General features: G+C 36.3%; 1 protein-coding gene across 1 annotated transcript in view; it reads left to right on the top strand.

Annotated features, from left to right (window-relative positions):
• Window positions 1-17,137, top strand: part of PIK3C2G (phosphatidylinositol-4-phosphate 3-kinase catalytic subunit type 2 gamma) — a 312,676-nt gene that overhangs the window by 181,880 nt on the left and 113,659 nt on the right. Inside the window, exons 21-23 of the mRNA XM_054696764.1 lie at window positions 1,524-1,653; window positions 6,576-6,712; window positions 8,522-8,691. Of these exons, the coding sequence (XP_054552739.1) occupies window positions 1,524-1,653; window positions 6,576-6,712; window positions 8,522-8,691 (437 nt within the window). The remainder of the gene's footprint in view (window positions 1-1,523; window positions 1,654-6,575; window positions 6,713-8,521; window positions 8,692-17,137) is intronic.

The raw sequence follows: 17,137 nt of genomic DNA, 5'->3' as shown, positions 1-17,137 counted from the left end.
TGAGTCCATAGGTAGATCTATTGATTGATTACACTTGAGAAGAAATTATCAGAGCCATTTTCCTCTGGCAACAACACAGAGGATTTCAATTATTTTAGATTCTGCATTTTTACAGAATTATAAAACATGCCAAACCATCATTGGCAATAAATCAACCATTGCTGCCTTAAAGCCAGTGAACACTCCCTGCAAAACAAGAAAATATGTTTTAATAAATGTAATTATATAATCATTAATGAGTAGACAAAAAGTAGATGGTGGTGAGCCCCTAGGGTAAGTTTTTTTTTTTGACCTAGATATTAATTAGAATCAAAGTTAGTTGACATTTAAATGATATACATTAATTTAACATAAAATTCTCATCTGCAAGAACTTGATTGTTTTAATAATTTGGGTTGTTCTCTTCTTCAGAAATAAAAAAAATTACATGTGGGCCATTTCAGTCTCTATCTTGAAAGTAGAAAGATAATGATTAGCACACCTTACTTTTACTCTGACCTGTGAAACCTTAAAGCGTTACTTGTGCTATGATACTACATTTTTAGTGAAGAAAAAAACCCCACAAAAATCTTATCTTGGTATAACTTTTCACATAATTTAGAAAGCATTTTAAAGCCAAACCACTTGTAAGTTTGAAAACATAGAACTTCCCCCTCTTTGGACATATTCCATCTTCTTCACCTATGCTGGAAAACTACCCCTTTCTTATTTCTTACTACTTACTAAGAAAACCTTTTAACTGCTTTCATAAAAGAAGCCAGTGATTCAGAGTCTTGTGAATCATGTGTGTGGTCTTATATACCTAGTCAAGAAGCTCTTGGTAGTCTAACAACGTATCAGGGCATACATTTATAGCACACCAGACAATATTTCACTTAGGAGGAGATCTCTTTAAGCTGAGTTGGAAATCTGGATAAACATTTGTTCAGCCTCTGTTCTCTACACTTTCGTCTAAGACAATGACATGGATAATAAATTGAAAGAGTCTTTTTTTTTTAAAGATTTATTTATTTATTTATACAGGCACTGGGTACAGTCAGAAGCGTGGGAGGGTGAGAGAATTCACCAGAGCCAGAGCGGGGAACAGAACAGGCAGACTGACGAAGAAATACACTGTTGAGGGGAGCAGTGGCCCGCGGCAGGAGAGGTCTGTCGCATCATGTGGGACCCCCCGCCGGGGGCTGGGGATTGAACCAGCACTGCAGAGGCTGCAGGCAGCTTCGCAGCCCAGCACTCAACCACTGTGCCACCAGGGGAGGCCCTAAATTGAGAGTCTTATCAGAGAACAAGATTATAAGCAGCTTCTGACTTAATGGCCAAAACTCTGTAATCATTTCAAGAACAATTCTCATTTTCTTTGGTCATCTATCAGAAACACAAGGTACTCTTGTGCTAATAGAACAATTGAGACCATCCTCAGTCATGCTGGAAAATCGTTCAATAAAAGAAATGACATGCACCATATTTGAAAGCTTTTAACAGAATTCAAGAAAAACCCAGAAATTGTAATTTTTTTTAAATAGGCTGGAGATGATCTTCGTCAGGATATGCTTGTTCTACAGATTGTTCAAGTGATGGACAATATTTGGCTGCAAGAGGGCCTGGACATGCAAATGATCATTTATAGATGTCTATCCACAGGAAAAGGCCAAGGTCAGTATACAGCAAAGAGTGGGTTTACTTACATTTCTTATGTCATACATTTAATGGTCATAGATTTTAGTTTAAGCTATAAATTAGGAAATCCATAGTACTATATATAGTCATTCTTTAAAAAAAAAAGAATTATTTTCAAAAAGATAAGACAAAATAATTTATGAAATATGAAATATCCTTTTAGATCTTAATTAGGATTCAAATTCCAAATGTTAACTGTGATGTTCTTTTGTGTGTCTTTTTGTTTTTGTTGTTAATGTTTAATTACATTAAGCAACTATTTTCTCTTTTTTTCTACCATACTAATAGAAAATCTACTCATTCCAAAAATATAGTTGTTGCCTAGTAACACAAAATTTACAAAGTCTAAACCTGCATTTACTTTCTAAAAGACTTTTGAATAAAGTATAAGATCAAGAGTCAATAATGACCACACATGTACACTTAGACTATATTTCAGCAATTATATGTCTTTGTAAAAGCCAAGACATTACTATGGAAATAGAATTACATTTATACACATTTCCAATGACAACAATGTCTATGATCCACACAAATTATTATCAAAACGTAAAAGATGTCTTTAATTATAATCATGCTACATTGAAGAGGATATCTGATAATTTTTTTTACATGTGGTATTACCACGAGCAGTTTCAATAAATTTATTGAGAGATATATATATACCAATATACATATATATACAACTATATATATATATATATATATATATATATATATATATATCAGATACATGTACATAAACAAATGGATTTAAAAGTAAACCAAAGAACTGGAATATTGGAACAGGGGCCTAGACAATATGGTTTTTGGGTTTTGTTTTGTTTTTGTGAGTCAGAGAGACCTATAATTAAGTCCATCATCACAAAAGAAAAGCTGTCCTTGCTTGGACCCCCAGTTGCTGAGGTCCTACCAGTAGCCTCAGTACTCTGGCCAATTGTGACAAGAGATTTATAAACTAAGCACGGAAGCAAGCACCTCTTAGCTTAACTTGCCACTTAATACTCCAGGATGACTCTATTACAAGTCATACTAACCAATTATTTTGATTCTGATATTAAGGCTCTTGCTTCCATGCCAAGTGGCCCACCCCTGAATCCTTTCTAAGCTCTAGTTCCTAAGTCTTTTATCATCATTACTCTGAGATCATTATTCCTTGAGTTAGACTCTCCCTTTCCTCCCATAAGTGACCTAGTTCTTTCATACCCTGATGTGTTGAAAGAGTAAAGCTAACGCTCAGATGAGCCAAGCTGAACACTTGATATCAAATGGATCTCCTTTTCTTTAGAAACTGAATATAACACAGACCTTAACGAAATTCTTCAATTCCATCTACTCATTTTTCAGTTTATAGTCACAGCATGTAACCAAGGCTAAATCTTTTAAAGTTAATAAAATGATTCAGCAAAAGTGATTGTAAATTTGCCCAGAGTTGCAGATGTCAAAGGATAAGCAAGTTATTGCCCTCCCAACCCCCATTTACAACCTTCTATAGTTATATAAGATTTCAGAGATATTTTTATATTAGCAAAAACTTCTTCAAGAAAAAAGAAAATGTGATTGTTAAGAGAGCATGTTCCAGGGCTTACTGAATATCTCTGTTCTGAAAAAAATGTCACAGAGTGAGGTAGGGAATAATAAAATGAACTAAACAGAGTTGCTACCCTTATGGAGAGTATAGTCCAGGCCTGAAGTTTATTGACTATCAACATTATTGTTTTTTTTTTTTAAAAAAAGATTTATTTATTTATTTATTTATTTATACAAGCACTGGGTACAGTCAAAAGCGTGGGAGGGTGAGAGAATTCACCAGAGCCAGAGCGGAGAGCAGAGCAGGCAGACGGACCGAAGTACACTGCTGAGGGGTGCAGCGGGCGGCAGGAGAGGTCTTTGCACCATGTGGGACCCTCGCCAGGGGCCGGGGATTGAACTGGCGCTGCAGAGGCTACGGGCAGCTTTGCAACCCAACGCTCAACCGCTGCGCCACCGGGGAGGCCCTCAACATTATTGTTGATGATGATTTTCAAAACCACTTTGTATATGATGTTCTAGGGACTTTGGGAGAGGCTATGAGGGGAAATAAAAAATATTTAAGATTTTTTTAATTTCTGATTTTCAAACTCAGATGAGCATTAAAAATTCTTAGGAGAACTGGAGCAGCAGATGGAAGTAAGCCTCTCCAGGTTAAATAACTCAGGTTCTACTCTGGGGAAGGCTTTGAGTAATGGTAATGGCAAATATTGCTCAGGTGTTTCTTATGCACCCCTGTTTGAGGGCCACTTCCTTATACTGAAAAGTTTTGTCCCTTAAGAACCTTGCTACTTTAAGTGTGACTCCTGAACTAGCAGCATAGAAATGACATAGAAATGCACTTCACTAGAAATGCAGACTCTCATATCCTGCCCCTACTGTACTGAATAAGAGCCTTCATCTTAACAATATCCCCCAAGTGGTAGATATGTAGGTGCAACTCTGCATTAGAGGAATATAAGAATGGAATTACCTGTTACTCAATAAACACAGAATTCTGTTAGAAGTTTTTAAAAGGTGTATGCTACATACTAGCTTAAACTGGATAAAAATGTAATTTATGGTTTTTAATTAGTGGGCAGAATTTAGTCACCATGTTGTTATAAATTAGGTGAAAGATTTTCTGGGTTGTCAGCAATGCAAGACTATGATAAATTGCTTGGGATTTGACAAAGATTAACTCCCTGAAGACAAAATGTGGTCTGAAAAGTAACTGGCATGGCTATAGCACAGTGTCTAATGGTGCAGTAATTCAAGTCCCAATTTTGGGCATGGGCAGATGTGAGGTGGCAATGAACAGTCAGGAAACAGGTAAAAGGTGTTCTTCTAAGAAAGTATTAAATGGAAGAGCTGGAAAAGTGAGGGAAAATCAGGTTTAGAAAAAGGAAGCATCTATTGACACTAAACGTGAGGTTTCACATTTGCTATCTCACACATAGCACATTAAAAAAATAAAAAAAATAAACTGCACCAGGATCCAAGCACAGTTTGGAGAAGTAGGAAAAGTACTGTGATATTAAGAATACACTCAGGACTTATCTCTGGCATGTGAAGTGACTTACTGAGCCAGCAATGCAGATGCTTATTATCACAACCAGGCTACTGGATATTGAGAGATTAAGGCTACAGCCCACTGCCACTGACCAAGTCCAGCATATACATGTGTTTCATTTACCATCACTCAGATCTGCTTGTTCTTGTTTAAGGTAGATCATGAAATAGTCAAAATTTTTTTAATATATCCTCTTTTATTTTTTTTATTTTTTATCATTTTTTATTTTTTACATCATTGTTCATTTTTAAACAATATTTGCTCCCCCCACCCCCTCAGGTGTAGTCCCTATAGAATTTCCTTCCCCAATGCACCTGTGCATCATCACCTCAGTCCCCTGTGCTCCTCCCTCCCTCCCTCTGATCCCTCTCCCTCCTCCTCCCCTGCAGCATGTCTCTGATTTATAATTGTCTGTTTTTGCTTTTTTGGGTTTTGTACCATTATTTTTTTTACACTGATGTCTTATTTGGTTCCCCTATATTCCTGCTTTAAGTGAAAGCTTTATAATCAGGGAAATGCATATCAAAACCAAATTGAGATACCACCTTACATCAGTAAGAATGGCACATATCAAAAAAAAAAAAAAAAAACTAGCAACAACAAATGTTGGCGAGTATGTGGTGAAAAAGAACTTTCCTACATTGCTGGTGGGAGTGCAAACTGGTCCAACCACCATGGAAAGCTGTGTGAAGGTTCCTCAGTCTACTAAAAATGGAGCTACCATATGACCCAGAAATAGTCAATTTAAAAACTCAACCACATCTCTTTTCATATGGTTATGTTTCTATGCCTGATCCCTTTGGACATTTATGTTTTCAGCTCTCAGAATTGTCAAGATTGTGGAAATTCTAGACTTTAGTTTCTTCCAATGACTTTACAAGTTTGGGGAAGTTTTATACAATGGATTTAAGTTGCTGACCTGGACAGCATAAAAATCAGAAGGCCTGAAAATATTTACATTCCAATAAATTTGGAAACACAACGAAAAGAAGTCTTGGTGGTTATAATATGGCCAGTGTTGGAAAGGCCCTCTTGAAGTGCCATCAAAAAGTGCTACCGGGCCTCCCTGGTGGCCCAGGGGTGAAAGATAGCACCATCAAGCTATCCCCAGCCTCTGCAGCAGGAGTTTGATCCCCTGTAACCAGAAAGGAAAGCCCATGGCACAGCAGACCTCTCTTGCCTCTCCTGCTGCTCCCCTCAGCATTGTATTTCAGTAGATCTACATGTTCTGCTCCCCTCTCTCACCCCCTGCACCGCTGGCCTGTACCCCAGTTCTTGTATGCATAAATAAATCTTTAACAACACCGAGTTATTCTGTTCACTCCCAGAAATAAAATATTAACAGTGAAGGTTTGGTTAACTTGAACATTGATTTCTTAGATGTTTTTTAAAGTATTTGTTATGGATATTGTATTTGGGTAACTTACATCATAAAGATGTTTCTTATATAAGCTTGAAAGTCCTCCCCAAAACTGTAGGTGAATGTGTCAGTCAAATGCTAATTAACCCATTTACTCTATTGACTCTGTGGGGCTGCTGTCAGATCTAGGTTGGTTTGCTACTGTAGTTCTAGAAAAAATATTAAAGATGCTTCTAATAGATATGATCCAAACATAACAAGTAGTCACATTGCTCCACAAGGTTTAGGAAACATTAGAATGAAGACCATCAATTAAAACTCCTTCAGGTAAGAAGGTCTGGAAATGAAAAGGTTAACCCAAGTAGTGGCACTGTTGTTACCCAGATCAAGCTGTATTTCCTAAGTATGCCTCATTCTGCAAAGAAAGATTTCCATAATCTTTTTTCTATCAATCAGGATTGGTGGAGATGGTGCCAGATGCTGTTACCCTAGCAAAGATCCATCGCCATTCTGGACTGATTGGACCATTGAAAGAAAATACAATCAAAAAGTGGTTCAGTCACCATAACCACTTAAAGGTGGATTATGAAAAGGTTTGCACTGTTGGAGCCAATTTTAAATAATGTGCTTAAATAATAATATGATCTGGTTCATTAAATATTCTTATTTATGAAGATATACTATGAGAAAATACACCTGGAGTTCTAATTCACTTAGTCATCAGTCTGATAATAATAACTCAGTTTAAATGGTATATTAACTATATACAAATTTCTAAAAAATTGATTTTCCTTCTGGGTGAAATTCTGGGCTCTTGATTCTTATCTCTTTGTTTAGCTGACTTCATTACAGGAATCTCACCTGAGATGATGCTCCTTAAAACTACCTCTTTCAAGTTACCTCACCTGTTTGTTCATAATCTCCAATTTAAATAAATATTTCTTGGCCTCCCCGGTGGCGCAGCGGTTGAGCGCTGGGTTGCGAAGCTGCCCGCAGCCTCTGCAGCGCCGGTTCGATCCCTGGCTGCTCCCCGGCCACCGGAGGAGGGTCCCACATGGCGCGCAGACCTCTCCTGCCGCCCGCTGCTCCCCTCAGCAGTGTACTTCGGTCCTTCTGCCTGCTCTGCTCCCCGCTCTGGCTCTGGTGAATTCTCTCACCCTCCCGCGCTTCTGACTGTACCCAGTGCTTGTATAAATAAATAAAAAATAAATCTTTAAAAAAAAAAAAAAATAAAAAAAAAAATAAATAAATAAATATTTCTTGTTCCTTTGCAATACATTTCTTCTATCATGCTCTACTTTTTCATGCCTGCCTCTTTCAATATTTGCATAATGCATATAAAGTTCATATATATATATATATTTATGGCAATTATATGAGATTTACGAGATTATCTTAAAATCACCTTTTTAGTCATTCTGCAAATTATAATGAGTTATATTGTTTGAGGTATTTCCACATATATTTATTCTTCATAGCCACTCTGCAAATTATAATGAGTTATATTGTTTGAGGTATTTCCACATACATTTATTCTTCACAGCCACCACATGAAAGACATATTTGATCATCTTTATAAATGAAGAAAATCTAGAAGGACAAATTGAGTTGCTCAGGCACCTGGATCTCAGGTGTCTTGACATTTAGCACAGTCACATAAATTCCCACTGCAGCCAGTCAGCCACATCATGCCAGGAGACTCATAACCAGGGCCCAACCAATCAATCATGGTTACACAGTGGTTATACTTAAGTTTCATCGATGATGAAAACATTATACACAGAGGAGACCATTTTGAAAACAAGCATAATTCTGGCAAGAAACCTCTGCTTTATAAATATATGGCACAGTTGTCTTAGTGGTGACCTGCTACCTGACAGCTTCTCCATTCACACAGTATTCACTGATAATACACACTATAGTAAAACACCTTTGGGCATCCAACTATATCACTTATTTGTAAGGATAAATGAGAAACTCGATGACTATCTCAATATAGCTTTTCCTTTGTACACAAAATTCAAATATTCAAAAATTGAGATCTTTATTTTCCCTGAAGCTAGACTCATTAGGCCATATTTATTGTTTTACCTTGAAAAAAAAATTCAGTATTGTGTATTTGTAGGATTCCTTGCTAGTAAAACTATGAAAATAAATTCCAACCAAATGAGATATTTCCCCCAATTTCAATAAGAATAGAATATTCGCCTACTAGACTAGGATCAATTGCTTTATGTTCTCCTGCAGCATATAAGAAACATTTATCCATATCCTTCTCTCCATTGATATACAGAGGTTGCTTTTGATTATGCAATTTTGTTTTTTAATCATAATTTTTACCATTGACTCTGATGCAAATGTATTTCTTCATTTGTGTGTGTGTGTTATTTTCAACTGATTAGGCCTTGAAGAACTTTTTCTATTCCTGTGCTGGCTGGTGTGTAGTAACGTTCATCTTGGGAGTCTGTGACCGCCACAATGATAATATAATGCTGACAAAGTCAGGCCACATGTTTCATATTGACTTTGGAAAATTCTTGGGCCATGCACAAACATTTGGAGGGATAAAAAGGTCAGTGCACAAATAATGTTTATTATTATAATTAAGGAATGTCCTAGAACACTATATAATGTGTAATGGCATAAAAGCTCAACAGCTGACTTGCTTCCCCTCTTTCAAATCCCTCAAAATAACATAAACCTGATTATATTTAATAAATGAAGGAAAGATTTTTTTCAAATGATTATTAATAGAATAAATCAGATTTTTCAAATTGTTAGTTGACTAAATTGGCGTTCTCCCAGGGTATACTAATCCTGTTCCAGTCTGAATTGTCTGAAGTATAATATTTTTGGGTCTTTTAATAAATCTGAATGAACAATGAGTTATGATTTCATGGTCTCTAGACATCTGCTATATTGCCCGTAACAGTCAACACCCCCTAGTCCACATATCATAAACCCAGCCAATTCTCCCTGGACTGAATTAACCTTGCATCCCTCCAAAAATATTTAGTAAGCACCTACCATTCAAGCCACTTTGGATACAACAGCAATTTTGAGTAAGGCTGGCAGACATTAAAATGTTAACATGAAAAGAAATACTATGAGGAAATGAGTTATTTAGTTTCTTATTAGAAACTGAAACAGAGAAATGGGATAGGAAATGACTGGGGCAGGGTGACTATTTTAAAGAGGCTTCTGGAAAAGATGAGAAAGATCTGTGTAAGAGTGAACATCTCATTGACATCTGTGAGTATTATATTCCAGAAGCAAGAACAGCAAAAGTAATAGCACAAGAAATGGAAATAACCATGGCAGGTTCCAATGACAATGAAAAGGCTTGGTACCAGGAGGGGGAGGTAATGGTGGGAAGACAATAGGTGGCAAAGGTGCAGAGTTTGGTGGAAGCCAGATTAAGTAGGATACCGAGGACATAGTATGGAGGTTGGCATTTACTTTAAATTCAGGGACAAACCACTGATAGATTTCAATGTATTTCAAAGCCCTCTCATGCTGCCCCGTGAAGTAATGAGGCCAGTTAGGAGGATACTGCAATAATTAGGGCAAGACCTTAAATATAATGAAGTAGAAACTGAGAGACTTAGAACATATATTGGAGTCAGAGTCACAGGATCAACTAATTGATTGGACACCGGCATTGATTAAGGGTTAGGGAAGGGATCCTGGCAAGCAGGAAAAGAAAACATTCAAGGATGACTTCTGGATTTTCAGTCTCAGCAAACAGTTGTATCATTTACTGAAACAGAAAAGACTAGTGGATGAATAGGTTTTGTTTTGTTTTATTTGTGGAAATAAGGAAACCAGAAGTTCAAGATGAAAAATCCCTTCCTTTAAAAAGATACTTCATATTAAAGTAGAAATTCAATCAGACATTTCCAAAAGCTAATTAGCCAGTTTTAGCTAAAACAGCTTCTCAATAGAAGAGGTAATAATGTCTCCTACAGGTAATGTCATGAACTTTCACCAGATGATCATGATCTGGTATTAAAATGCCAAGATACATAATATACATAATACATAATATGCAAAATACATAATGTGGTTTAATTCCTGTAAACAGGTATCTCCTATTTTGTAGAGGCATACAAATGGAATTGTTTCACTTTTTATTACTTTCAGTACATAGATGTCCACAATGAATAACCTCAGGAGAGTTACTATATAGTTGTACTTCCTTAAGCATCCACTGAGGATGGTCTGTGTGCCAAGAACCATGAGAAACAAAAAAGTAAATATTGATAGTATCCATTTACCACTTCAGTGGGGTTGCTCTTTCTTTAGAAGGCTGGGAATACAGACCCATAATTACTCTAAAATGTACTAAGTACAGAACTAGAAAGATGTGTGAACTATTCTAACATCTGAAGCAGAGATACCTAGTATGTGGAGAACAAATACTAATTAACTACAAATATTAATTTACTCACATAACACTTTTTCCTATAATCCAGTTTCTGAAAAATGTAAGAATTAGATTACAATGTTACATCTTTATCTTTTATTTTGCTGTATTGTCCACCAGGAATCCAGATTAACCCTAATTCATTTATTCAGCCAGCAGCTGTATTGACCATAGGAATGGTTAAAAATGAACAGTTCTACAGAAGAAGTTCCAGCTGGGGAGGCACAGAAAGTAAAAGACAAGTTACTAAAGACAAGTTTAACAGAGATATATATCAGGGTGTATAGAAAAGATGGAGCCCGATTCGTTTGTTGATGTTATAGTAGCTACTGCAACTTCTATAGCAGGACAATTTAAATTTTTTCCTACGCAAACATAAAAAGTAAATTAAAATGTGCTCCACATGGAGCCTCACTGTTCTTGTTTGCTGAATTAATCATTCAATAAGTTGTTCCCATTCATAAGTAAGTCCTCAGCAATTCAATAATTATTGATTGGATGAATGACAACCAAGTTGACACTGTCTTCCTTTGAAATGATTGGTTATTGACAACGGCAGTGCTATGATGTATTTAGGTAGCAGTTTGCAAGATTTTATCTCCACAATGACTCTGGTAGGCTCATTAGCAATGTCTCCTTTGAATTTTTATTATTATTATTTTTAATATTTTATTTTATGTAATTCTTACATCATTTTTCATCTTTGTACAATGTATGCATTTTCATTTTGGTTATATTCCCCATACAATTGCACCCCCCCTTATTTTGACTCTAGTTCTTCCTCTCCCCTCCCCTCCCTAATCCCTCCACACCCCCGTAGTGTGTCTCTGGTTTATAGTTGCTTGTTGATTTTGATTATTACTTTGCATTGATTAGTCTTTTTCCTGGTCTCTTATTTAGGTTTTCTAAATTCCTGCTATGAGTGAGACTATCCGGTATTTTTCTTTTTCTTTCTGACTTATTTCGCTGAGCATGATCCCTTCTAGCTCCATCCATGTTGCTGCAAACTGCATGTGTTTATCTTTTTTGATTGCTGAGTAATATTACATTGTGTCTCCTTGGAATTCTTTCTTGACACTGATACTCCTGCCCTAAGTTTGTTTATGGTTAAATTGAACTATGCCTACTCACTATTACTATGTATTTTTATTTGTAGTTAATATCTAATAATTTTCCTCCAATCCTCTTTCATTTGTTTCTGGAGTTCATTGAATGTTGTTTCCTAAGACAGCTGATTTCTTGCATCCTAGGTTCATTTCTTGTTCTAATTAGCTGCTAGATAGACAAAGGACCTTTTATAAATAGGGTATCTATATTCCCCTAGGATGAATGAACATTCTTATTTGTTCTACACTTATTATAGATCTGGATTTAGAGAAAAGTCTATCTCCACCTAGCTCTTATGCCATACTAGACCTTAAAAAAATGTACTGTATAAAACCAAGTATGTAAATCATGCCCTAGGACTATTCTAATCTCCCATAATCTTCCCAACCTACATAGCGCTCCAGTAATAACCAAGGATCATACTTAACATACACGCTGCACCTACTGGAAGTATAGAGCACATGTATCCCAGACACATGTGTTTCTTCTATTCTCTACTTCTTAAAAATATGGAGAGGGAAAGCACTTGTATAAATTTTTAATGCTTTCTAAAATATCACTAACTTGTATTAACTAATTTCACTTCATAATTGAATCATTTATATCATTGCTCTACCTCACTTATAGAGTAGTTTCCAATTGCAGATGGGGTATAGGTTGGCAAAAAGAAATATCGCACCCGCATACACACAACACGCACACACACACACACCCCTACCTCTGTAACTCTGTAAGTGCAGATTTAGCTCTTAGGCATGGATACAGGAACTTTTTTTTTTTAATAATAAATTTTATTTTTATATTCCCCATACAATTGCAGCCCCCCCATTCTGACCCCAATCCCTCCCCTCCCGCCCCAGCCCCCCTAAAAGTGTCTCTGGTTCATAGTTTTTTGTTGATTTTGATTTTCACTTTCTTATAGTTATTCATTTTCCTGGTCCCTTATTTAAGTATTCTAGATTCCTACTATGAGTGAGACCATCCGGTATTTTTCTTTTTCTTTTTGGCTTATTTCGCTGAGCATGATCCCTTCCAGCGCCATCCATGTTGCTGCAAATTGCATGTGTTTATCTTTTTTGAATGCTGAGTAATATTCCATGGTATATATGTACCACATCTTCTTGATCCAGTCATCTATTTTTGGGCATTTGGGTTGTTTCCAAAGCTTAGCTATTGTAAACAGTGCTGCTATAAACATAGGGGTGCAGGTGTTCTTTGGAATTGATGTTTCTGTGTCCTTTGGGTAAATACCTAGGAGTGGAATTGCTGGATCATATGGGAGCTCTATGTTTAGTAAGTCCAGAAATCTCCACACAGCTCTCCAGTGGTTGGACCAGTTTGCACTCCCACCAACAGTGCAGAAGAGTTCCTTTTTCTCCACAACCTTGCCAACATTTGTTGTTGCTAGTTTTTTAATATGTGCCATTCTCACTGGTGTAAGATGGTATCTCATGGTAGTTTTGATTTGCATTTCCCTGATGACAAGTGATGTTGAACATTTTTCATATACCTGTTGGCCATTTGCATTTCCTCTTCAGAGAAGTTTCTTTTTAGCTCTTCTGCCCATTTTTTGACTGGATTCTTTTCTTTGTTGTTGTTGAGTCTCATCAGCTCTTTGAAGATTTTTGTGATCAGTCCTTTATCATTAGTGTTGGGTGCAAAAATGTTCTCCCAGTTGGTGGAGTTTCTCTTTGTTTTTGTTATTGTCTCTTTTGCTGTGCAGAAGCTCTTTAATTTGATGTAGTCCCAGCTGTTTATCTTTGCCTTCACTATCACTGCTTGGGTGATGTGTCTGTAAAGATGTCTTTGATGTGCAAATCACGTAGTGTTTCGCCTATATTTCCTTCTATATATTTTATGGTTTCAGGTCTTATGTCTAGTTCTTTAATCCATTTTGAGTTGATTTTTGTGTATGGTGTGAGGTAGTGGTCAAGCTTCATTCTTTTGCATGTAGCGACCCAGTTTTCCCAGCACCATTTATTGAACAAACTTTCTTTGCTCCAATGCATAGTCTTTGCTCCTTTGTCAAAGATTAGTTGACCATAAATCTGTGGGTTTATTTCTGGATTTTCTATTCGATTCCATTGGTCTGTGTGTCTGGTCTTGTTCCAATACCATGCAGTTTTGATGATTATGGCTTTGTAGTATAGTTTGAAGTCTGGGAGTGTGATGCCTCCATTCCCTTCTTTTTTTTTCAGGAGAGCTTTGGCTATTCGGGGTTTTTTGCGATTCCATATGAATTTCATCAATAATTGTTCTATTTCTTTGAAGAATGACATTGAAATTTTGATTGGAATAGCATTGAATCTGTAGATTGCTTTTGGAAGGATGGCCATTTTAATAATGTTAATTCTTCCAACCCATGAGCAGGGGATGTCTTTCCATTTCTTTGTGTCTTCTTCTATTTCTTTTAACAGTGTTTTATAGTTTTCTTTGTATAGGTCCTTTACCTCTTTTGTTAGATTTATTCCCAAATATTTGATTTTTTTTGTTTCAATAAAAAAAGGGATGGTTTTTTTGATTTCTTCTTCTTCAGATTTATTGTTTGTGTATAGGAAGGCTACTGACTTTTGCGTGTTGATTTTGTATCCTGCCACTTTACTGAACTGATTGATGAGTTGAATTAGTTTTTCTGTGGACTTTTTGGGGTTCTCTATGTATATATCATATCATCTGCAAATAGTGATAGTTTGACTTCTTCTTTTCCTATTTGGATTCCTTGGATGTCTTTCTCTTGTCTTATTGCTCTGGCTAGGACTTCCAGTATTATATTGAAAAGCAGTGGTGAGAGTGGACATCCTTGTCTTGTTCCAGATCTTAATGGAATTGCTTTCAGCTTTTCACCATTGAGAGTGATACTGGCTGTTGGCTTGTCATAGATGACCTTTATGATGTTGAGGTATGTTCATTGTATCCCAAGAATTTCAAGGGCTTTTATCATGAATGGATGTTACACTTTGTCGAAAGCTTTCTCAGCATCTATTGATATTATCATATGGTTTTTATATTTCTTTTTGTTGATGTGTTGGATAACGTTGATTGATTTTCGGATGTTGAACCATCCTTGTGTCCCTGGAATGAATCCTACTTGGTCGTGGTGAATTATCTTATGGATACATTGTTGGATTCTGATAGCTAAAATTTATTGAGGATTTTTGCATCAGTGTTCATTAGGGAGATTGGCCTGTAGTTTTCCTTTTTTGTGTTGTCCTTGTTCGGTTTTGGTATTAGTGTAATGTTGGCTTCATAGAACGTGTTTGGTATTGTCCCTTCCTTCTCAATTTTTTGGAAGAGTTTGTGAAGGATAGGCACTAATTCGTCTCTGAATGTTTGGTAGAATTCATTTGTAAATCCATCAGGTCCTGTGCTTTTGTTTTTGGGGAGGTTTTTGATTACCATTTCAATTTAGCTGCTTGTAATTGGTCTGTTTAGGTGTTCTATTTCTTCTTTATCTAGCTTTGGGTGATTGTAGAGTTGTAGGAATTTGTCCATCTCCTCTAGATTGTTCAACTTGTTTCCATATAACTGTTCATAGTAGTTACTGATTATTCTTTTGATTTCTGCTGTGTCTGTTGTGATTTCTCCTCTTTCATTGATGATCCTGTTTATTTGTGCTTTCTCCCTTTTTTCCTTTGTGAGCTTGGCTAGGGGTTTGTCTATTTTATTGATTTTTTCAAAGAACCAGCTCTTGGTTTCATTGATCTTTTGGATTGTTTTTTTAGTTTCAATTTCATTTATTTCTGCTTTGGTTTTTATTATTTCTTTTCTTCTACTGGTTTTGGGGGTTTTTTGTTGTTCTTTTTCTAGATCTTTGAGCTTCGAGATTAGGTTGTTTCTTTGAGTTCTTTCTTGTTTCTTGATGTGAGCTTCTATTGATATATATTTTCCTCTTATTACTGCTTTTGCTGCATCCCATACATTTAGGATATTGGTATCCTCCTTGTTGTTCAATTCAAAGAATTTTTTAATTTCTTCTTTGATCTCCTCATTAGTCCAGTGGTCTTCCAGTAGTGTGGTTTTTAATCTCCATGAGGTAGGAAAGTTCCTTGCCTTCTTTTTATGGTTTATTTCTAGTTTGATGCCTTCATGGTCAGAAAAGATGGTTGATATGATTTCAATCTTGGTGTATCTGTTGATGTTTGTCTTGTGCCCCAGTATGTGATCAATCCTGGAGAATGATCCGTGTGCGCTTGAGAAAAATGTGTACTCTGTTTTTTGGGGGGTTAGTGTTCTATAGATGTCTGTTAAACCCAATTGCTCTAGGTCCTTATTTAGGCTTTGGTTTCTTTACTTATTTTTGTCTTGTTGATCTATCCATTGTTGATAGTGGTGTGTTGAAGTCTCCCACTACGTATGTGTTTTCTCTGATGTCTGTTTTCAGAGAGGACAACAGTTGTCTGATATATTTTGGTGCTCCTTCGTTTGGTGAGTATATGTTAATGAGTGTTATTTCTTCTTGAAGTATTGTCCCCTTGATCATAATGTAGTGACCATTGGGGTCTCTTTTTATTTTTTTGAGTTTGAAGTCTGTTTTATCTGATATAAGTATAGCTGTTCCTGCTTTCTTTTTGGTCCATTTGCTTGTAGGATTGTTTTCCATCCTTTAACTTTGAGCCTATTTTTATCTTTTGTAGCTAAATGTGTTTCCTGGAGACAGCAAAAGGTTGGGTTTTGTTTCTTAATCCAGTCTGCAACTCTGTGTCTTTTTATTGAAGAGTTTAGTCCGTTTACATTTAGAGTTAATATTGATATGTTAGCATCTGTTTTTGCCATTGTGTTTGTCTTTCCTTTGATTTTATTTATTTATTCTTTTAATAATTTTTTTTTTTTGGCCTTCTTTCATTGTTATTCGTCCCTCTGAGGTTCTGGCTTTAGGACTCCTTGTAGTATTTTTTGGAGTGGGGGTTTAGTTGTAATGAAATTCCGGAGTTTCTGTTTGTCTGGGAAGGTCCATATTCTTTCTTCAAAGAGGAAGGGGATAGAGTATTCTTGTTGGCATCTGTTTTCTTGGAGTCTGTTGACTATGTCCCTCCACTCTCTCCTTGCCCGTAGTGTTTCTTTGGAGAAGTCTGATGTCAGCCTGATTGGCTTTCCTTTGAATGTTATCTGTTTCTTCCCTCTTGCCAGCTTCATTATTTTTTCCTTGTCCTGGATTCTAGGGAGCTTTACTATTATGTGTCTTGCTGTATTTTTCCTTTCATCGTGGAAGTTTGGTGTTCTTCTTGCTTCTTGTATATCAATTTTCAGCTCCTTCTTCACATTTGGGAAGTTCTCTTCAATTATCTCTTTGAATATTTTCTCTGTTCCTACATCTCTCTCCTCTCCTTCTGGTATTCCTATAACTCTTATTCCTATAACTATTCCTATTCTCCTATTCCTATAACTCCTTTCCTCATGGAGTCAGATAGTTCCCGAAGTCTTTCTTCGTTCTTTTTCCTTCGTACTTCTCTTTCCTTTTCTGTTTTGGTTCTTTTTATTTCTGTGT

Source organism: Talpa occidentalis, unplaced genomic scaffold (assembly GCF_014898055.3).
Source record: "Talpa occidentalis isolate TD23 unplaced genomic scaffold, MPIMG_talOcc4v2.1 talOcc4.16, whole genome shotgun sequence".
NCBI classification, from domain to species: domain Eukaryota; kingdom Metazoa; phylum Chordata; class Mammalia; order Eulipotyphla; family Talpidae; genus Talpa; species Talpa occidentalis.
Note: the sequence above shows the minus strand (reverse complement) of the source record. Positions and strands in the feature narration are given on the sequence as shown.